At 51.8% G+C, this 22,201-nt stretch overlaps 1 protein-coding gene across 4 annotated transcripts in view; it reads right to left on the reverse strand.

Annotated features, from left to right (window-relative positions):
* Nucleotides 1–22,201, reverse strand: part of FLNB (filamin B) — a 127,168-nt gene that overhangs the window by 4,765 nt on the left and 100,202 nt on the right. For 2 of the 4 annotated variants that reach the window (XM_036878306.2, XM_036878309.2), the window contains 14 exons: nucleotides 21,188–21,259; nucleotides 20,359–20,461; nucleotides 19,593–19,733; nucleotides 17,236–17,364; nucleotides 16,355–16,528; nucleotides 15,318–15,476; nucleotides 14,848–15,051; nucleotides 13,719–13,871; nucleotides 13,491–13,613; nucleotides 10,786–11,052; nucleotides 10,008–10,145; nucleotides 8,890–9,005; nucleotides 5,506–5,638; nucleotides 2,854–3,030 (listed from right to left, as the gene is read on the reverse strand). In XM_036878306.2, coding sequence (XP_036734201.2) covers nucleotides 2,854–3,030; nucleotides 5,506–5,638; nucleotides 8,890–9,005; nucleotides 10,008–10,145; nucleotides 10,786–11,052; nucleotides 13,491–13,613; nucleotides 13,719–13,871; nucleotides 14,848–15,051; nucleotides 15,318–15,476; nucleotides 16,355–16,528; nucleotides 17,236–17,364; nucleotides 19,593–19,733; nucleotides 20,359–20,461; nucleotides 21,188–21,259 — 2,089 coding nt within the window. The remainder of the gene's footprint in view (nucleotides 1–2,853; nucleotides 3,031–5,505; nucleotides 5,639–8,889; nucleotides 9,006–10,007; nucleotides 10,146–10,785; nucleotides 11,053–13,490; nucleotides 13,614–13,718; nucleotides 13,872–14,847; nucleotides 15,052–15,317; nucleotides 15,477–16,354; nucleotides 16,529–17,235; nucleotides 17,365–19,592; nucleotides 19,734–20,358; nucleotides 20,462–21,187; nucleotides 21,260–22,201) is intronic. The other 2 variants (XM_057508301.1, XM_036878310.2) reach the window with 1 other exon arrangement.

Here is a 22,201-nt window from a genome sequence, read left to right on the forward strand (position 1 = left end):
GCGACACACCGGCTGCGTGCCCGCCCCAGTGCCCTCTGTGGGGCGTCCCTGGCTCAGCATCCCCGGGCAGGCCTGTGCTTTTTCCAGAGCCCTGCATGCTGCCCCAGCTGGGAATGAGTTTGGTGTAATCATAGCTTTTAGGCCAGAGAAAGAATTCTTGCATTGTTCTGGTTATCAACACAACGAAGGAACAGCTATGGTGCCACCCCACCAACTTCAGCCCGGCTGCTTCTGGAAGCTCCTGAGTGAGGCTCCAGTCCCAGCCTCCCCCGCCCCACATCTCAACCTTGTGTCTAAACTGTGCCACTGGGAAGTGCCCCACCAGCCACTGCTGAAGCGGGGCGCGCTGGGGAGGGAGGCGAGGAGAAGGGGACAGCATTTCCAGGACGTAGCTGCAAGGCGACGATAAGGAAAGATATTTTTTAAGTGAACATGAAAAAAAGACCTGGCTGCAGTGGGAAGAAACCCCACGCCTTTAACAAGCTGTTCGTCCTGAGAAGGCAGGGAAAATGAGGTGGGCAAACAAGGCCCTACAGGAAAAAGCTACGGGAGGCAGCCTATCAGGTGGGCTCTCCTATTATTCCCATTTTGTAGGAAGGAAGTGAGGTTCACGGAGGTCAGATTCCTTGGAGCTAAGGCACTTGCCCGAGAGAAGACAGGAGAAAGGAAACGCACACGCGGGGCACCTCCCACCACTGCCTCTAGCTGGAACAACATGACGCCCCAACATCTCTGGACAGGGGTGGTCTTCCCCGCACCCTCACGGGCATGCAAACTGAGTTCCTGTGAACTCACGCTGGGGTCCCTGGAACATTTCATCAGGAAAACTGCTCTTCCAATCCAGCGCGTCTGGAACTCCGTGGTCTAACTCCCGACCTCTCAGCCCCTCTGCCGCTGAGAGCCCCCCCGCGGATTCCCCACATCCCCTGCTCCACAGCCTGCAGAATGGACCATTTAAAGCTGGAGCCAGGAGACAGAGCAAGCCCACCCGTAAAAACTCAGGCAAGCTTGCTTCGTTCCGAAAGTCAGGATGCCGGCTCTCCACCACAGACACCTTTTCATTCCATGCACACTGCAGCTGTGTGATCTTGGGATGAATATTTGGGAAAAGGCTTGGGAGCGGGAGGGCTAAAAAGAACAAGACACCTTCCCCTTGACAAGAGCAATATTTACACAAGGCTTGAAACAGGCGTGCTCTGTACCTCTCCCTCCTGGCTGGGAGCCTCCCTGCGAGACCAGCTCCTTCTCTCAGCAGCATCCAGTGCTTCAAAAGCACAGCCTGAAACCCGAGCTCGCGAGAGGGTGTGCAAGCAGCCAACAGGAAGCAGGAGAGGCCCTGGGCACAGCAGGTGTGACCTAGCAGGAGGGTAAGGTGGCTGCTGGCAGCTGCAGGAGACCTCAGTGGCTGCTGTGGGGCCTGGACCAAGGCCTGCTGTGGCTCCAAGTACCAGGAGGAGCCCATGTGAACTTGGCTGGTGGGTTAAATGCCTGCACTGCTGTCTGGGGACCATTCCAGGGCAGCTGGGAGGACCAGGTACTGGTTCAGGACAGCCCACACAGCAGGCCAGGGGTGCAGTCCCTGCCTCCGGGTGAGCCGGCCACATAAGGAGGCAGCAAAACTGAGGGGTCAAGGGCATAGGCACGGGGTCATGGACCTGGACTCACCTGTAAAACGGACACCACCTAGGGTGAAATGACACCACACCTCCACAAAGGGCGAGCTGCTGGCCCAGAGTTCAGTGTGGAGCTAGACTGGATGGGCCTGGGGGCTCTGAAAGGACTCACACCACCCCCCTGGCTGTTTTGCTCTGAGGCCACTGCTTTGGCCAGAGTCCCGGGGCGACCCACTGTCCCCTCTCTTGGGGGGAGGGGGCTCTGCTCTGCCCCACTCACCACATCAAGGGAGACTGCAAACAAAATGTGCGCACACAAGGGATTCAAGAAAGCAGGACAGAGCTGCTTTCCTAAGAGTAATACCCAAATGCAAGCTGTGTCCCAGTGAGTCCACCACCAAGAACCTCCTCTGCAGAGAAGCTCCCCGCCCTGGCATTCTCAGTAATAATGATACACTGGATGCCACCCGATGCCCACCTCTAGGTTCACAGTGTGAACACAAACTGCAGCCATTTCACGGGGGAGGCCCTGTATGTTTTGATGTGAGACGTGCTTTAAGATGGCGAGTGAAAAAGGCAAGTTGCATGACCTATGCCTGCTGTTCTCACAAACCACCTAGCGAAGCAACCTAGCTGCCAAGAAATACCGACAAAGAGAACGTGAAGGTCCCCCCCCGGCCCTGTGAGCCCCCTTCCTCCTGGACCTAGATGGAGGGGGGAAGGAGAGGCAAGGAGAGAGGGAGAGTTCCACTTTATCCCCCTTACTGCCTATATTTGTCAGAAGCAAACATATCCCATCTGGGGCAAAGATTAAGAATACATTCTAGCAAGTCCAAAAGCTTCAGAATTCTTTGTTCCAGTGTTTTCTCATGCGCCATTAGGATCAGAGCACAGGAAGAGGAGACAGGCCTGACAGGTCTTCCCGCAGATCCCATAGATCTGATGGGTTCCTGCGTCAGGAATTTGGTGCAGGCCAAGAAACCTGCAACCCCAGCGGGGCAGACAGCCAATGCACACGCGCCGGCGTGTGACATGGCCATCGAGCCCTCACTCTGGATTTACTATGGGTCCAACCACATATCCCAGAGCTGCTCTGGAGAGACAGAGAGAGGCTCCACAGTGTGCATCACTGAGGTTTCCCCGGGCAGAGGCACAGACGGCATCCCGGGGCTTGAAAGGTTCTGCTGGCTCTGCCCCTGGAGCCGGCTCGCTTAAGGCGTGAAGGGGGAGGCAGGATTACCTGTGGTGCCCCCCTCAAGCCCCGAGCCATAGGCAGACACCAGGGCAGGGTTCCCCGCTTGTCCGGGCTCCCCGACGCGCACTTTGAAGGGGCTTCCAACCACATGGCTCCCGTTGAACTTGACGTCAATCGTGTGGATGCCGTTCTCATGGGGAATGAAGCGAACAGCGTACTTATCTAGGAGAGCAAGTAGAGGTGGGGGGACACCACCACGTGAGGTGGGACGAAGGCAGAAGGCCAACCCGAGATGGCCAATTTAAAATCATTCATAAGACAACGCCTCTACTGGATGCCTGGCACCCAAGATGCTGGATTTTGAAACAAGACGGGCTTGTTTGTGTGCCTAGTCAGCCCTTTGGGAAATGTACCCAAATCTCAAACTCTGTGCTTAATCCTCTGTGGCCTCCACCTCAGAAAATGCTTCTTTTATGAAAACCTCCTTGCTTGTAAAATTTCTCTACTGGACTTCTTGAAGGGGGAAAAGATGGTTCCAATTGGCATTAATGCTCCCGAATTAAGCAAGCTCCAAGCGAGCAACTTTCCCAAAGGCCAACAGCCAGGCTTGCCGCTGTATTTGGGTCACAGCCTCCCTCAGCCTCTCCCTGGCTCCTGTCCCCTTCACCCCCTTCAGAATTTTTCTTCCCTGAAGCTCCATTCAAACCTTCTTCTCCTCGGCCTCAGGTACTTTCTCCAGAGGAGAACATCTACATGGAGCAGCCCACCCCATATCCTCCAACACTGCACTGCTCCCCAGAGTCCCTGGCAGGCACCCACCCCTGTTCTCCCTAACACCAGTGTGCTTCAGGGGACGCTGTCCCCACCCCCCATGTCCAGGTATGCTTCTTGGTTGGATCACACTAATGGCGGAGGGGGAATCCCTCTTTCCCTGTGCCTATCAATCAGCACATGGCATTTAGCTATCAGAAGTGACTCGGGAGTAGACATGTGTGAGCTATGTTCAGTGAGACAGGAGGGGAGGTTTACTGGAGACTTCTGGGAAAGGAGCACCTCACACTTCTGAGACAGAATCCTGAGGAGAGGATCTCTCTCTTGATTGGTGTGGTGTGAAGACGAACTCTGGTGCTGCTACAGCCATTTTGTCACTAAGAGGAAGGCCAGTCTTAGAATGAGGCCCGCAAAGAAGAGTAGAGATATTAAGGGCCTTGGAGAATGTAGCTGAATGGCTGAATTAAATTACTCTAGCCTACCTTTGATCTTAAATTTTCCAGTTATGTTAGTTAACGGAGCCTTATATGTATAACAGACTCCCTTAGCATGTGAGTTATCTTGACATGAGTATCCTGTAATTTGCAACCAACATCCTAACTGGGGCATGTGGGTGATCTCAGATACCCCTAGGGCTTCAAATACTGCCCAGGGGCTGAGGAAACTGAACCTCACTCATTGGCTAAATCCCAACACTGTAGAGATCTGGGAAGACACTTCAAAAACCCCCCAAATAAAATATTAAACCCTGTAAGGTTGGCCAGCTCTCACCCCACCATGACTGGCTGTTCCTAGTGTTGCTAAGTGCATAGTCCTCCTTCTGCTCAGTCATCAAGTAACCTTTCTGAATTTTCCATCACTCCCTATGGCCAACTGGTCACCAAGTGTTAAGAGTTCTCTGGCCTCAAGTCCCTCCCTCGCCATTTCCAATGCTGCTGATTAATACCGTTTTCTCAGATGGACCCCTTGGGAGCATCAGCTCACCACTCTGCCTTTCAGATGTTCCAATTCCTCCTCTGTGATGTGGTCAGACTTACACCAAGATATGATCGGTGCACCCACCCATAACATTTGCTCCTTCTGAGGCCTCCTGCCCCCATCCTTTCCTTTTCTGCCCTGTGGGAGAAAGACACCTACAGAGATCTTAGAGATCTGTAGAGACCCCAGTCCTGGAGGCCGACCCTCACTGTACACAGAGCAGGGTGCATACTGAATGCCCAATAAGGGCAGTCCACATTCAGTGCCACCTCCACTGAGAAGCCCTCCTGACTTAGCAAAGACAGAAACTGTTTTGTTTTTCCTGCTCTGACCATCTTTACGATTTGGTTCTCAATTCTCCCGAAGTATTGGTGATCACTGGGGTCCTCACTTGACTCAGAGCTCCTCTTTGGGGGCAGAAATCGTGTCTTCCTCAGGCTTACCTCCCTTCCAAGTCTCTGGCAATAAATGGTCACTGGCAAAATATCTTATTGAAGTTGCCTGACATCAGGGAATTCCATACATCAAGGCAGCAGGCAACAAAACCTTCTGCTATGAGGCGTACTGGAGACCCAGATTTTCTTTTAAAGTTAAATTTACAGATGAACATCAATGGGCCTTTTCCTCAGAGTAAAGTGAGTTCATAATGTATTTATTCATGTCATAATGTCAACAATATAATAAAAATCTGTAAGAGCTTGTTAAAATATGAGAGAAAATTACAATGAATGCAATGTGAAAGGACTGAAAAACAACAGAAAAGAAGGCAGTATTCATTTAACAAAGGGAAGCCCGAAGTATCTCCTTGTCCCTGGCAAAAGTTTACACCCTTATTTATAAACAAAGCCTGGCAACAGCTGCAAAAGCAATCGGAAGGCTCGCTGGCTTGGGTGGCCGATCAACCTGCCCTGGGGTGCGCTGGGATCCGCACACCCGGCCTCGGCTTACCTGGCTCCAGCTCGGACACGTGGCACTCCTCCACGGCTCCAGAGGGGCTATGCACCTTTGCATCAATCTTGCCTTTGGCCCCATTCAACCTTATAGCAAAGGAGGCTGGCTGGTTAACTTTTAATCCCGATTCCTGAGAATTTAATACATTTGACAGGTTATGGTGCTTTGTGCGTTATGCTCAGTGGCACACGCTGACCCGACCTGGGATTCTGGGGGACAGTTGTCTTGCAAACAGGCTCAGAATGTGTATCCATGGAATACCTGACAACAGAAGAACAGGTGGGCCAGTCCCCCATGTCTAGCATTAAAAGTAGGACATGAGAGACACATCTGCAGGGTCTTGTACCCAAAACATGTTGATCAGGCTGGAAGAGATGCTACCTGCATGAGGAGACCTGAGACATCCCATTCAACTAGACTATATGTGGGTAAAATTGCAACATTTCCAGAGCCTCTCGCCTGGCCTTAGTGCATCTCCAGATCAACGGGTGTTTTGAAGGCATGGAGAAAGTAGTCCATCTCCGTATCAACAGGCCTTCTAGATAAAAAAATAAGTTAAATAAGGGCCCCCTTTTAGGAGGAGCCCAACTGCTGACAAGATCATGCATTCACTGACATGAACAAACTGTTATATCTTTGCTATTTTTTTAAAATCTTTATCTCAAGGGCAGAAATGGAGAGAGCTTTTGATAAACTTGAAAAGGGCTACAGATGTAAGGGAGGTGCACTGCACAGTGGTTAAGACTCTGCAGGCCCTGGGGTTACTACCACTTCCTAACTATGTAACTAAGTTATATAAACTTCGGAAAACTAAGTAAGTTCAACTTCTCTGAGTCTCAATCTCCCGTAAAGGGGGCATAATAACCGACTCTATCTCAGGGAGCTGCTGTGAAGATGAAATAAAGTCATGCATTCAAGGCACTCTGCAGAGGCCCCAGCTCAGACACAGGAAGTCTCAAAAGGGTCAGCTTATTGCTAAGTATTAATATGCATCTAGAAGTCATCTATGCTTCCCAAAACACAAGAGGGACAAGTATGGCTTTAGCTCTTCACTAGATCAGTTTCACTGTCTATGCTTTGCTTTGCAAACTCTAGCCTCTTCTGGGAGGAGGGGATTAGAAATTTAGCTGGCTAAGATATTTTAGGAAAGGCCAATCCTGAACAGCAAAATTTTACAAGTCAGCAGTTGTGATGTGAACACGGTTGGACAGCCGCTCCTCTGATGGTCACTCCAAAGCAGCAGGGCTTGCTTGCACTTAACGTGAAATTGAAGCCCCTGGGGGTCCTGTTAAAATGCAGGTTCACATTCAGTGGGTCTGGGATGGGGCCTGGGGTTCCAGGATTCTAAGCTCCCAGGTGATGCCAAGGCTGCTGGTCCAAGGACCACATTTTAGTAGCCAGGCGCCACAGCCATGCTGTCCAAATCAGCTGTCTTAACTAGACACATAAATTTAGATTTAAATTCACTAAAATTAAGAAAAATTAGAAATTCAGTTTCTCCACTGCACTAGCCACATCCCAAGGGCTCAACAGCCACATGTGGCTAGTGGCTCCCACAAGGCACAGAGGAGATGAGGCACACTTCTGTTGCTGCAGAACATTCTATTAGACTGCACAGCCCTGGAGGTTACAGACCCAGGAGGGAGGACGAAATTAAGGAGTCTGATCCCCAGATCACTCCCATCCCACCATCCCACCCCTTCCGCAAAATGCCAGCTGACTTCAATTTTCTCAAAAACCTCAAAAGCAAGACAAAACAATACGTGCCTCTCTTTCCTAACCAGCACCAGATGCTGGCATGCAGGCCTCTGGCAAATCTCCGATAAATAATTTACATGTCACTCAGCACCAAGGGACCTGGGAAGCACAGGGGACGGAGCTGAATACACGGCCCTCCTCCTGCAGCAGCCGGTTATAAAAGCTTGATGGATATACAGGCGCTACATCCTTATTTAGCTATTTATGACCAATGAGAAAACTCTACAGAAAAGACTTTGGAGAGGCTTTCTCCAAACCAGCTCTTTTTGAACAGAACCATTGACGTTACCTGAATCCATTTGCCACTAAATCCTCAAGAGGGAGATAAACGCCTCGGAAGATCCTAAAGAAATCTTCGAGAAGCATAAGGGAAGCTCTTTGCCCTCAACAAACACTGGGTTTATCTCCCTCCGTAGGTTTTAGTTAAGTCGGCCACAAAGGGAACTCTGTTAAGAAGCCTTTAAATGAAACACAAGAAAAACATCGACACCACAGTGACCAGGTGGTACCCTTGGTGAGGCCTCTTCAATCTCTGGGCTGCGATTCTGGCTTGGGTTCCCTGAGGATTGGGCACAACCAGCTCTCCAGGGGAAGGTTAGCCTCTAAGCATAAACCAAGTTCACAGAGATCCAATGAGATCACCCATCGGAGATAAACTGCGTTCTAATGAAGCCAGTATTTTTCAAGAACTGGGGGGGCAGCTGAAGGCTATTCAGAAACCCCTTTGACCAGAAATCTGTTTTGGGATTCCGGTGTTACTACACAACAGAATTGCTACTCCTGATTCAGACACCTTATTATTTTTCAGTGACCTGAACAAACACTCAAAGGGATCCCCAGTGGTTCATAGTTTGGCTGAAGGCTATAATGCAACTTTGAATTAAGTGACCTGTTTATGACAAGGAGAAAAGTCGCCTTTCCTATAGGGTGGACTATGTCATTACGCGCCACAGTGCCAGGGTTGGGATCAAGGAGGCTGCTGTTAAGAACACAGGTTGTGGAGCCACTGGGTTTATCTCCCTCTGCAGGTTTTAGTTAAGTCGGCCACAAAGGGAACTGTGTTAAGAAGTTACTCTGACCCTACTAGCTGGTTTCTGGGAGCCACAGACTCTCTGCATCTCAGTTTTTCCATCTTTAAAATGGGATCAAGGGAAACTCACTTACCAGACTGTTCCAAGGGTTTAATGCGGTAACAGTGCCTTGCACATGTATTGTAAATAAACAGTAATAAAATAAATCGCAGTTGACTTTCTTGAGGAAGCCAACAGCAGCAGGTTGAACATGACTGGACTGTTAGTTTGGCGTCTGCTTTGTTTTGAAAGCTTTCCTTGTCCCTTAAATAATTATTAACAGGCCTCCTTTGTTTCCCTTAAATAAATATTTAAAAAACAGACTTGTCCCCAAACATTGAGGTGTTCTGTTGACCGAGGCTGGTTCTGCTTGCCCTCAACCGTCTCCCGTCCTCACTGCCTGGGCAGCTGACTGCCACGGGGCAGAGTCAACGCCTGGGGTCAGAAGGGCTGGGGCTCTCGGCACGGTGGGGGCGATTGAAGCGGCCTCAGGAGTCTGGGGTCTCACTGGTCGGCCTGTGGCCAAGGGGACAGATGCTTCCTTGTGTCTCACCTGAAGGCTCAGAACAGTGAGGCGGCGGGCGTCGTCAGAGGGCGCGATGACCGGGACCACGTAGGGGCTTTCGGGGATGTGCTCATCGTTGAACTTGATGGACACCTCGTAGTTACCTGTGCGGACAGGGAAGTCCCATCATTTCAGAGGCTCCAGGAAGTGGTTGCAGAGAAGGTTCTTGCTTCTTCACCTAGGGCTACAACGCCTTCGGGAGACCCTGCCCCCCTCCAAGGCCGTGGTTGCCTGGCAGAGGCTGGGCCAGTCTGCTTTTCTGATTTGGGCAAGGGCACAGATTCTCGACCTGGGGCCTCGGGGTTCCCCAAAGGACCTGTGTGCAGAACTCAGGAAATCCGCAAAACTTGAATGGGAAAAAAATTGTGGCTTTATTTTCACTAACCTCTAAGTGAAACCTGGCATTTCCTTTCTTTAGAAATGTTGGCAAACATCCACAGCATATGAGGACTTGTGACTTTATCACCAACAAAAATCACAGCTATTTTTGTAGCACTTTACAGTTTTACATATATCTTGACACATGACTTACACACCGCTACTTCGAAATTAAGGTCTAAAAGATGTCCCCCAATCTTTCGATTTAATGTATTAATGAAGACGTGTATATGTTGCTGTTACTCATTTCTCTTAAGGTTTTGATAAATAGATTTTAATATAAATGATTTTCTTTACATTCCAATCTCTCTAATTTTGTGTTTCAAAACATCATTCTGAGAACGATCCCCACAAGCTTCTCCAGATGCCAAAGGCGTCTGCGGCCCAGAGGGGGCTGAGAACCCCTGCAGGAGGGACAAATGCCGAGGCCACTCTTCTGGGGCAGCCGCACCAGCCAGAGGCTGAGGGCAGAGAGAGGCTGGTCAGTGGAAAGAATGAGGCAGCTGAATGTAAGCACGAGACAGGGACCCGTGGAGAAGGACAAGAGGCAGTGAGAACAGAGATTCCTGCCCCTTTAAGGCCTGGCTGGATCTCTTGCAGCTGGTGCTCGCATGGGCCCATATTTATAAGTGCCTCTCTTCTCAAGCTAGCTTGATGGGTTTTTGTTCCTTACAATCTCACCATCCCTGAACAAGGAATATGTCCTCAGTTGGCCCTTTCGTACGTACCAGGCTCTTGGGCAATATAGGACACACCGCACGATCCGTTTTTATGGTCATCGAATGTGATCTCGGCCTTACTGGGGCCCTCAACAGCGATGGAGAGGCCCCCGGCCCCTGCTTCCCGGGTCCAGATGCTGAACTCGGCTGAGACAGAGAAACACCAGGTTAGTGACTCAGCCCGGCTTAGGCCCGACGTCTTACTCAAACCCACAGTGCCAGGTAATGCCTGATGTCAGCTGTTCTCTCTCTAACCCTGAGCAGGACCTGAGGGAAAGCATCACTGAGGTTTCCTGGACACCAGCCATGATTACTAACATCAGGGGAAATCAGGCGTCTTTGAAGACACCCAAACTGAACCAGAAAAAAATGGAAAATGTTGTTTTGTCCTCCCAGACCTTCCCCCTAGCAACCACCACTGGAAGGGACGTTGCATAATTGGTTTGGTAGAATTGTGGTGCACTCCACTGAACGTTAGCCCTGCAAGATGCCCTGGAAACAGCTTCACTGCTCTGCTCCCCTTAGAGACTAGTGACACACGGTCCCTAATTACCGGCTCCAAGCAGTTCCTCAGCAAGAAACCTGTTTGGCTTCGGGCAAGTGAGCAATTCCCAAATGTATTTAGCCACAGAAGCCTGGCGTAAAGAATGCCCCCAACACCACCATCAGAACCACACAAACCACATCCACTCGGTAGAACAGGGAGAAGAGAGCAGGGTGCAGACGCTGCAGGACCGACTTATATTCTCCGCAAGTACAAAGCGCACCTGGAACCCGGGGCGCTCACCTGGGACTCCTGCTTCTCCTCTCTCCAGGCCGGGGCCCCCTGCCCGGACCTTGTGGGCGCCCCCCTCTCCGAGCGGCCCCACGGTGAACTGGAAGGGGCTGCCGGTCACGTGCTGGCCGCGGTACTTGACGCTGACCGTGTGAACGCCCATCTCCTGGGGCACAAACCGGACGCAGTGCGAGTTCTTCCCCACGGACACAATCTCTGCCTCGGTCACGCGGCCGGAGGGGCTGGTGACGTGGGCCGACATGTCGCTGCTGTTGATTTCTGAAGTGGGGTGGGGTTGGGGGGAAAGACAGGAGCGTGAGGGAGAGGGCCCGAGGCAGAGCGGGACACGTGCGCGGGCAGCAGGGGTGAGGCGTGCTCAGGCTTCCTCGCTTTCAGGCTGGAGGCCCCCTCCCTCCCTCGGATCCCTGGGCGGCGGGGCCAGCACGGAGGGAGTGCCCAGTCCCCAGCGCAGAGAGCATTCTGTGGACACTGACGCTGACTCGCCCCAGAGTCCTCCACAGCCTTCCTGGCTGGAGCTAATCCCGCCACACAGCGGTTTCAAACCAGAGCCTGAGCTGTTAGTTGCAGCAGGTAAGTAAAAACTACGGTAACACAGATGTTTCTAGGCCAAAGGTGACATGTGGCCATCCGTCATGCTCACAGGGGCTATTTTCCTAGGGCAGGTAAGGATGGAGAACTTAAGAACGGTCATCCCTCACTGTCAAAAGGCCTTGGCATTCTTTGAGGCAACAAGACAAAATGCATTTAGTGGGAAAAGGTGAACACAGGTCAGTCCCCACAGCAAAGCAAAAACCATGCGTGAGTAAAGCTTGGAGCAAACCTGAGACCAGAGGCCACGCTTTCAGAGAAGCAATGCCTCGGGTCCCCGACGCCGGGAAGCAGACCATGTCCACTCCGCCGGCAGTGAGCGTGCCATGCTGACAACCATGCCCGCACTGGTGTGGCGAGACAGGCGCACCACATGCTGGGTGGCCAGGTGATGTCACCTAGAGGCACCTGAAGCGGCACCCACCAGCCCTACGGGATCTGGGCTGAGCAGCTCACGACTCTAAGCCCTGAGGACAGAGAGAAAGGAAGGGGGGCTGAGAAGTGGGTCACCCCTCACCGCCTGGGGCCTGAGGACATCTGGAAGCTGGTGAGCTGCGCTCCCTTCTAACTAACGAGACAGGATCATTTAAGGGATGAGGGCGAAAGTGAATCTCACCCGGAGTCGCCTGCTGCCAAGTGACCAAACAGAACAGAAACGAGGGAAGAGCCAGAGGGCTTTAAGGCCCAGGTAACCGTGTGTATCACACAAAGACGAGATCCCCCTGGCTCTGCAGGGACCAAGCAAAGGGGACGACCAGGTAATTCGCAAAATGTCAAATGAAAAGTAAATGAAAATGCAGGCCGTGTCACTATGATCAGAGTAATGAAACTGGATGTGGGACACCGGATTTTCCATCTAACTGGTCAAAGTGAGAATGAGAGTGCCCAGTGCTGGGGGTGGAATGGGCAATTGGGCACCAGTTTGCCTCCTGAGGGCAGTCTGCCAAGGCAGAGCAGCATCTGGTACTTGCCAGCCTGTCAGCCCCACCATCCGTCCGACGTGATGCCACGTGGGCACGCAGTGGCAAACAACACAGAGCATTGATTATAGGAGTCAAGGGATGGAAATGAGTTTGCGTGAAATGGGACTCCCCAGTGAAAGATGGCACCCGAGACACTATTGTAATCTTACTTGGTCGTTAAAAATATGATGTGGCAGTGTATGTTCTGATGTGGAAGATGCCCACGATACAGTGTGCAACAAGTGCCAAGTGTGATCTGTCAGCGTGACCCACATGGCCATGCGGCTGTAGGCACCTGGGGTGCAGCTCTGTGCCTCGATGTGAACCACAAGCCCTGCACGGTGGCATATGAGGTGACACTTCCCCCACTTTTAGGCACATAAGCTTTTCATGGTCACAATCCATGGAAGCCCATTTTTTGCATGATTCTGTCTGGACACTACAGGGGCGATTCACAGCGGGAAGCACCCATCGACTGTAACTGAGGAGGAGGGTAAATAGATACACCACACAAGAAAGGGGGCAATGCAGTGTAGGAAGAACAGCGCCCTCTCCGCATCACCATGCGAGCTTCACCTGAAGATGATTTCAACTTTCCATCGCTACCACCACAGCTGGGCAAGCTCCACAGAAGGATTCCCAAACCCACACTCACAGAGGCCCTTTGGGAAGGTTCTTTAATAAAGGGCCTGGACCACATGTCCAACAGAAATGTCCATTTACGTGATCCGTGGCCATCCTGCCTGTCGGCACAAACTGATTCTAATTTTAGGAATGAAAGAGACGAATGGACATTGGAAGGATGCAATGGACTGAATACTCCTCAGTCCAGTCTCTCACTGACGTTATTTTGTTGGACAGACAGTAAATTACAATCTAAAAGCTTATCTCTTGTCACCCATGATGACACAGTAAGGCTATTTTCAATGGGAAGAAAAAAAAAAGGTAGCAGGTAAATACTTATTTTGCCTGGAAGGGTCTCTGTGAAAATAAATAGTAAAAATATAAATAAATATAACATATATAAATACATAAGTTAATTAAAACAGTTACCAATAGTGGACTTGGCCAGTACATTCTGGGCTGTGCCTGGAGTTGGCTTCTAATGGCACCCACTGCCCTGAGCCACAAGACCCCCGTGCACACCTGGGATTTTCAGGTTGAGGTCACAGATGCTCCCGACGGTGGCCACAGACGGGGCCCGACTGGTCCGGGTGATGCTCTCCTTGACTCTTCCCTCCCCGCTGATCTTCACGGTAAATGGGCTGCCTGCAGGGACCGAGAGGGGCCCCCGTGAGCAGCCCAAAGGCTGAAGCACAGCATTCAGGGAAAACGCAAGCATCAGATGGAGCGGGCAGAGGGGACCAGACGTACCGGGCACGTGCTCGTCGGCGAATTTGGTGGAGACGATGTACACGCCGGGCACGGTGGGGAAGTAGGACACCTTGCAGGTGCCGTCTTCCAGGTCCTCCGTCTGGATGTCCACTTTGCTGGGGCCTTCCACGGCCAAGGATATGCCGCCGTAACCTGCAACACATCAGCCTGTGAGCTGTGAGCGCGGCTCGTGGGGAGGGGGGAGCTCGATGCCAGTGGAAAGGACGCCCAACCCCAGAAACTAAAAAAATGTTATTTCCAGCTGCAGAAAGACAGTAGTGGCAGCCCGTTAGGGAACCCTGGGACAAGGGGCAGGTTCGAGGCTCTGAGAAATGCTGCAGTGAAGTAACCAGCTGAACGCAGCTGTGACCACGGAACTCTTTTCTCGAGTTAACTAGGCATTTACTGTTCCCCCAGCACGTGTGCTGCGGAACCCCACCCAGGAAGACCTCTGCCCACAGGCCTCCAAGAATGGCACATGCTGCCTTGGGGCATTATCACTAGCCTGGGCTTGAGAAGTTGAATTGTTAAACTGCCCCCAGCCGCCTTGGATGTCCAGCCCGGGAACTGCTGAGACAGCAGCTCTGAAGGTTTAACAACCTGAGTGTCAGCCAGCAGAACTGGCACATCTTCAGCCCCCTCTTCGGGACTGTGAATTTGCCTACAGGTCACCAATACAGCCATGACTCAAGATGGCAGAAGATGAGGACCCTGGGAGGTGGCGCGGTTTGGAGGGGCCCAACCTAAGCCACACCACATTGAAGAGGAAATAGGAAGAGATTCCCATTTCCACAAGAGCGCTGCTCACCCCAGCATGACCTTGCTTGCTTGGGATGAGTCCAGACAGGAGACCCCAGGAAGCTGGGAACAATGGTGGGAGCAGACAGTGAGAGAACAGGCTGTGAGCTAGTGTAGCTCTTGGTTCAAATGCCAAAGCAAACGGGCTGTTAAGCCCTCTTGTGAGCCTGTTTCTTCACCTAGAACACAATCCCTGCTTTGCCAAGGTCATGGGGGCCTCAGCCAGAAGGATGCTAAGAAAGAAAAGGGGTTTGTAGATGAAAAGACAGAGCAGCCTGGGTGAAAAGACAGTCCCATGAGCTCTGGGCCTTTCCCCTGGGTGCCCACAGACCTGCATCCCTTGTGTCCACAATGAAGTCAGACATCTCGAAAGTCCGTCCTTCTGACAGGCCGCGGCCGTAGACTTTGGCTCTGCGGGCGTCCCCGATCTCAGACTGGACCACCATGATGGACACGGGGCTGTTGGCCACGTGGTTGCCATTCTTCTTGATGCTGACCAGGTGTTCGCCCACCTCCCGGGGGATAAAGGAGATGCCTGAACCAGAGCACAGAATGGGGTTTGCACGGTGGGAGCAAAGGGGAAGGAGTGGGAGGGAGACATGCTCACAAGAATGGAAATAAGTTTCCTTCCTAACTTCCTTGCAACCTGCAGAAACACACCTGGGCTCTTGTCCTGCACATGACCCAGCAGGGCTAGCGCATCACCCCCCGAGGTGCCACCGTTTCCCAGGAAAGACTCGAGGATGCCCAGCCCCCACCCATGACATCCTGGCTCCAGCCAGAAAGGCAGCCTGGGCTCACCGATGTGATTGTTCGGCAGCCTCTTCAGGAGGCAGGGCTCGTCGTGGCCGGACGGGGCCTTAATGCTGGCTGTCAGGGTGCTGAGGTCGGTCTCGCTGATGTCGAGCAGGAAGTCGGCGGCGGAGCCCAGCTTCACCTGAGAGCACCGTCTGCTGTCGTCTGGGAAACCCCCCAACACAGCCCCATTAGATCTGGTCACCCCAGTTCTCCGGAGCTGTCACTCCCCAGGCCATTGACAGATGGACGAAAGAGAGTGAATTTCCCTAATCTAAGTGGAAAAAAACGTGCCTCAGACAACGAGCAGACTGAACCAACTTTCTGTCTGGGGAACTCATTGCTACTTTTGCACGGTGAAGGGGAAGGCTAGGGGCTGGCGGGAACCCGGGACGTAAGCCCTCCCGGACCACCTCTAACGGAGTCGGCCACCCGCCGCCACCCCCTTGGGTATTCCTCGGGTGAACACTCCTCGTGCTCCACACAAGGCTGCCAGCTGCTTGTCCAGCACCTCAGGGCGAGAACCTCGTCCCCATAATCTTCTCTATAAACCACTGAGACCATGATCTGAACACAGGAGCACAGAGGTTAGGGGCATCGGCTTTGAATCAAATAACCCGGATCTGAACCCCAGAATACCCACGTGTGAACCTGGCTAAGCCACTACCTCCCCCAGCCTCAGTTTTCCATCTGTAAAATGGAGAGAAAATCGATCTGGTCATGACGCTGAGGGGCACCTTTGAGCTCATGTCATCATGCAACAGGTATTACTTGAAAGCCTCTATCTGGGGGCCTCTTATTTGCAGGCTGGTGTTAGACTGGCCCAAAGTAAACACTCCGAATGGCAGTGCTTGTTTCTCCCTGGGGGACCAGCTAAGGAAGAATTTCGGTCAGCCCAGAGTGGGCTCTGCACCCCTGGACCCCTGGGTCCCAAGGAGTGTCTGTAACCTTAAGCTCAAACAGATGCCTAGCGTGCTGCCCCATCTGATGGGGTGGGGGTGGAGGGTTGTCAGGGAGACGCCTGGAGCGCCAGCCAACCGCACCTGTGATCTTGGCTGTGAAGGGGCTGCCAGGGATGTGCTTGTCGTTGTACTTGACCAGGATGTTGTAGTCTCCCGGCAGGGTGGGCAGGTAGGTCACTGTGCACGTCCCATCTTTGTTGTCAATGCAGCTGATTTCGGCCTTTGAGGGCCCCTCAATAGCCAAGTCCAGGCCTCCTGTGAAAGGGAGCCGGGAAGGAGAGCCTCAGGGAGGGACTGTTCCTTTGTTTCAAGAGCTAACAGCTCAGCCAGGTGCCTGTCACACTGGGCTGACAAAGCATGTCACATAAGCCACGGGCAAGGGGCATATGGCAGAATAAAGCAATTATGTGGTAAAAACGCTCCACTGGGATGACAGTCCACTGTGAGGGACCTAAAGTGTTCTCTATTCTTCCACATGTGTGGGACAAGAAAGGGGTGGATGCCAACTGCACATACAGGAGAGAGTCACACACAGACTGGCACCGCTGGCTGGGCCCTGGAGGCCATCATAAAAATCCCATTAGAACCACAAATTTAGAAATCTCCATGGTGACAATGGGTGTGGGCACAGAGTTTTACCTCATTTTTTTTATCACTAATAACTCATGCGGTTCTAGAAACATGTAAAAGAACAAGAACAAAACATCATGCACACAAACACACTTACATTTCAGGCACATCACATGGAACATTTCACAGCACGCATCTGATTTTAACCACAACACAAACGGTGTCAAAAGTTTTGTAGAAGACAGCAGCCCTCCGTAAGAGATTTGGGGGACAGAAAAGGTAAGAAAAATACTACCCTTCCACAGCCTTATGTTTATCAGCTGCCCTGGAACCGTGTCCACTGAGCTCTGCAAATGGAAGACTGAAAGTGTGTGACATAAACCACACAGTACCTTCTCCTGCATCCTCGGTGACGATGGTGAAAGTGGCGGTTTTACTGGCCACTCCATACACCAGGCCTGGACCGTAGGCGGAAACGCTCCCACTGTTGGGGTAGTTCACGTAGAACTGGAGCGGGCTCTCTGGGTTTGCAAAGAACACAGAATTGGGACTCGTTGAAGGGGGGAAACAATACATCAAACAACTGGTGTCTTAATGTTCACCTAACAGTTGGCAGGTGTGATGTCTCCTGCGCAGAGGTAGGAGGCAAAATAAAGCCTGGGTGGAGCTCACCATCTGCAGACACCCCAAGGGGTCTACTCACTATTGTTCCTTCAGTTGCTGCACAAGACAACCAGCCCTAAGGCTGCTGCAGACCAGAGGGGCCTACGGCAGGGGAGCCAGGCTCAGCTTGGCAAATAAGGGAGACAGCTGGCCACACGGAGAGATGACCTGCCACCAGAGGGAACACAACCGCAAGGTCTCTGGGGAAGGCCATTTCTAGCGCCTTTCAAATTTAAGACCTAGAGCCACCCTCCCCACCCGCAGCCCTATCTACCCACCCCTCCTCCCAGCCCCGGGCAAGTACCTCATTTCTACAGTCATAACATGCCAGTTAGGAAAAGACCCCAGGGTCCAACAATAGGGGGCTGGTTAAATGAACATTGGTTATTACAAAGAACCAAGGAGATGTGTATGTACTAACTTGAGAGATTATCCATAATGTGCTGCATTAAAAAGAGAAAAGGCATGTTGCTGTATAACAATTATCCCATTCCTTTAAAATAGAACAAAATTGTATGTATGACTGTAGGCAGAGAGCAATGTCTGACGAGATAGCCACACCAGCAGTGGAAACAGAAGGAAAATGGGAGAGAGACATTTTTTTTTGCTCTTTCTTTATCTGCATTTTAGAACATTTCAATAGAAGCAGAGAATACATTTTTGCTCTAAACAAATATTATACACACATATACACAAACACTAAAGCAAACATCAAACTGGGATATTTGCAGCGTCTATCACAAAGGGCTAATCTCTCCAATATTTAAATGGTCTCAGAATCTGGTATGACAAAGGCCAATAACCAGAGAGAAAAACTGGGCCAAGGATACAAACGTTCGAGCCACAGAAAAAGAAATACAAATAGTACTTAGCCATATAGAAAGTTGCTCGATCTCATTCGCAAGAGAAGTACAAAAAAGCAACACTCAGATACTGTTTTTTTGGTTCAACTATCAATTTGGCAAGGATCCAAAAATTCGGCAGCATATTCCCACTGCTAATTGGTGGAGAAGCAGGTGTTCACTTTCATGGCTGGTGGGTGCGTTCATGCGAAGAGCCCCAAAAGAAAGGCAATTTGGCAAGAGTATTCAAAAACACAGATGCCTGTATCAGTGCCCAGCAATGCCCCCTGCCCGAATGAAATCTCGGCTCCACCTTCACAAGCGTGACGGCTGCAAAAGGCTATCAGTACAGCATGACTGGTGATAGAAGAGGCAGGAAGAACCTAAATGTCCTCCAATGGGGACATGGGGACACACGTAATGGTCCATCCAAATGCTGGAACACCATGAACACGCTCTGTCATTCAGATGTACAAAGCTCTCTTGGATACTGTCAGATGGAAATGGACAAGGTCAGAGTGACATGTGCAATGGGAGACTCTTTTATGTAAAAAAGGAAGGATTAAGAATCTGGATTCCCATTTGCTTGTAGAGTCTTAAAATATTCTGAAATCCAGCATAAAAAATTAACAACAGCCAGGTTCAAGGAGAGGGCAGGAGGGACACATGGGCGAGAAGGAAACCTTTCTCTACCTCATCTTTAAACTATGTGAATATGTCGCCTGCTCAAAGAACGATACTGAAGAGCTATCTAAATGATTAAAAAAGAGGGAGAACAAGAACGATACGGTGCTGGCCGACGGACGTGAAACCTGAGCTGGCTCTCCTTGTCACAGGCAGTGTGACCATCAGTCAGCTTGTCCTCTTCCCACCCCGGCCCCCCAATGCCACGCAGGGCTCAGCGGGCCAGGCTGCAGGCCCCTCAGTGTGCCTCACACTTATTCTCCCGGCTCACCCTTGGCCACACTTGGCATGGTGACAAACACAAATCATCACAGACCCAGGGGCCTGCGCTTGACCCAGGACGCTTCGCTGCACCATCCCTTCAGGAAACGAGCAGCATCTGCTGGGGCCACAGGCTGTTTAGCTTCCCAGGGATGCCGATACTGCGTTCCCAAACCTGCCACCCAGAACCGTTCCCCATGCAGCTGCCGACTGCATGTCTCTGCAAACCTCCCAAATGTGCGGGCCCCTGAATCCTGGATGCCTCCGGGCCGTGCGGCGAGGCGCTGAGCCCGACTCACCAGGGATGTGGCTGCCCATGTATTTGATGTGCATCTCGTGGAGCCCCACCTCTGTGGGGGCGTATCTGACGGTGACCGTGCCGTCCTTGTTGTCCACAATCTCCGGGGTGGCCGTCTTCCCGGAAGGCATGTGGACCTCTCCTGTTGGAGCACAGGGAGGCAGAGCAGTGAGCCCACCAGCGACTTTCCCCGGAAAGCTGAGCACAAAGACCTTCAAAAGAAAAGTCTTCAGATCCAAGAACACTCACTGCCCCAAACACCTGGCAGAAATGGGTTTGCCTTTACTCTGCTCCCTGTGGCTTCCAAAAATGCAGCAGGCAACCCCTAAGTGAAGGGTTCTCTACTTTTGTACTGACAAATCAGAGGCTCAAACAGGACTTGAAAAGGCCAGTAGGATGACTGGGGCCTCGACTCTGAGAAGAGCAAGCATTCAAAGGAGGTTGGGAAGGACTCTTGCCCAGGAGACCTCAGTGTCATTGTCATATCCGGAGAAGTGGAAGAATTAAGAGAAGATGGGACAAAAGGGGGACTAGGAACCTGACGGTGGAGGGGCAGCTAAACACAGTAGCTATTAACCTGGAGAGAAGCCCAGCCTCTCCAGGAGGAAAGCTAGTTATAAACCGACCACTCTTCAGGCGTGCACACACACACACACACACACACACCATTCCACAGTCTCAGGGGGTGGGTGGGAGCACCTTCAGTGCTCCCTGTGGGGAGCTGGTGGAGCCAGTGAGAACCAGACAGCTTCCAGGGAAGTGCTTACCAGTAATTTCTCCTTTCCTGACGGCAAACGGAATGACCAAGTCAAAAGGCTTAAATCCCAGGCCGTTCATGTCACTAACTGGGACATAGGCCTCTTCGGTCACCTGAAAACAGGAAGCAGCACTCACTGGGTGAAGCGGACAATGGCATGGTCCAGGGAAGCAGAGGAGGCAGAGCAGCTGGGAATTCTGCAAGCTACCGCAGCCGGGATCGGGGCGGTGGCTGCCCGGCAGCAGGGCTCTGCCTAAGCAGCCAGGGCCGGCCTGGAACCTGAGGGATTGGAGGAGCATGCCGACCAATTGCTAACGTTCACTAGGCAGTTGGCTTGTAAAATTCCCAGCAGTGCCCACGAGAAAGTGGAGAGGGTAGAGACAGCAATGTCTGTGAGTCCCAAGAGGTTCCACCTGGAAAGGTTTAGTTGCTTGTGGCCTGGAAAAGAAGGTGCATTTTAAGTGGCAGAAAGTAGCAGCGGATGGCTCTCCCCCTGGACAGAAATCAAATGTGCAAGTGGCGCTTTGAGAGTCAGCAGGAGGGCTGAAGACAGCTGTCCGTCTTTCCCTTTAAACGCGGAGACAAACCGAGCGTGATCACAGGCGTGATGGCTGGCGATTCGTGGAGTGCGTATGATGCCCCAGGTGGGCCCCATTACAGAGAAAGTGGGGATCACTGTGATGGACTGATCAGTGGGGGACAAACAATGGCCAGGACACCCAGAGGGCTAAAGCAATCCCCAGAAGCAGGCTGCAGCTTTTCTGAAATGAAGGCTTGAGTAAATACAGAAATGCAAAAAAAGGAATAAAAACACAAAACATAAAAAAACAAAAGTGTACCCAGGGCCTGAATCCGGGGGGACATGCATTTACCGGTGCCTCCTTCACGGCCTCGACTTCCCCATCCGTGGCCTGGTCAGTGGCAAAGGGAGATCAGTTGGGAGTCACACTGGAGGAACATTGACGCAGTAGATTCTACAACCCGAGGCTGCATCCTCCCCACCTGCTCCGTCTTGTATAGCAGGGAGCCCCTTGCCCTACTGGGAGCCTCCATTCTTCCCAACCCTGTGGATAGCCATCAGCATCTCCTCTTCATAGGTCAAATCCATATGCCCTTTGAACCCAGGACCCCACTTTCAGGAAATAGGCCTATAGAATTACTAGCAGAAAAGTCCACAGACAAGTGATGTGTGTTTTACTAGAACTGTTAGTGGTTGTGGGAGCCCGAAACAGCCTAACATGTCCATCTGTAGAAGTCAGTGAGGTAAATCTGTACAGCACAGCACTGTGCAGCCATTCTGAAGAGGTGGTAGTGTCTGATGAGCCAATGTACACAGGCGTCCACAGCCTACTGAGGGAAGCAAGCAAGCTGCAGAGGGCCGTGTGCAGGGTGCACAGAACCAGGGCGTCTGGTGCGTGCAGGAAAAAACTACCACAAGTCACCACTGCACCATGAAACTAGGAAAGTGGCCTCGTTACTCGGTAAGTAGCAGTCAATGTTTTTAAAGTCTTTCTAAATTCGTTTTCAAAAATCACAGACTTCACGCTCCTGATCCAACTGACCTGGGAAGGGAAGAGCCCCCTCGGTCCCCTCCCTGCCACAAGAAACAACCAGAACCAGCAGGCCTGCCCTGCGGAGGAGGGCCTCCGGGCCCACCTTGGTCCTTCTAGTGTACTTGGCGTCTTCAGAAAGGGGGCTTCACTTCCAAAGGCAGCTCTGTGAACTTCAACATTGAAACAGCCCTATTCCCCGCTTCTAGGGCCCCCAGAGATTGGGGCAACACAGGCACACACCGGCTGGGAGGAAGAGCTTTTAATGGCTAACGAGGCAGAAAGCTGCTAGACCCATGGCTT

Source organism: Manis pentadactyla, chromosome 1 (genome assembly GCF_030020395.1).
Source record: "Manis pentadactyla isolate mManPen7 chromosome 1, mManPen7.hap1, whole genome shotgun sequence".
Lineage (NCBI taxonomy): Eukaryota > Metazoa > Chordata > Mammalia > Pholidota > Manidae > Manis > Manis pentadactyla.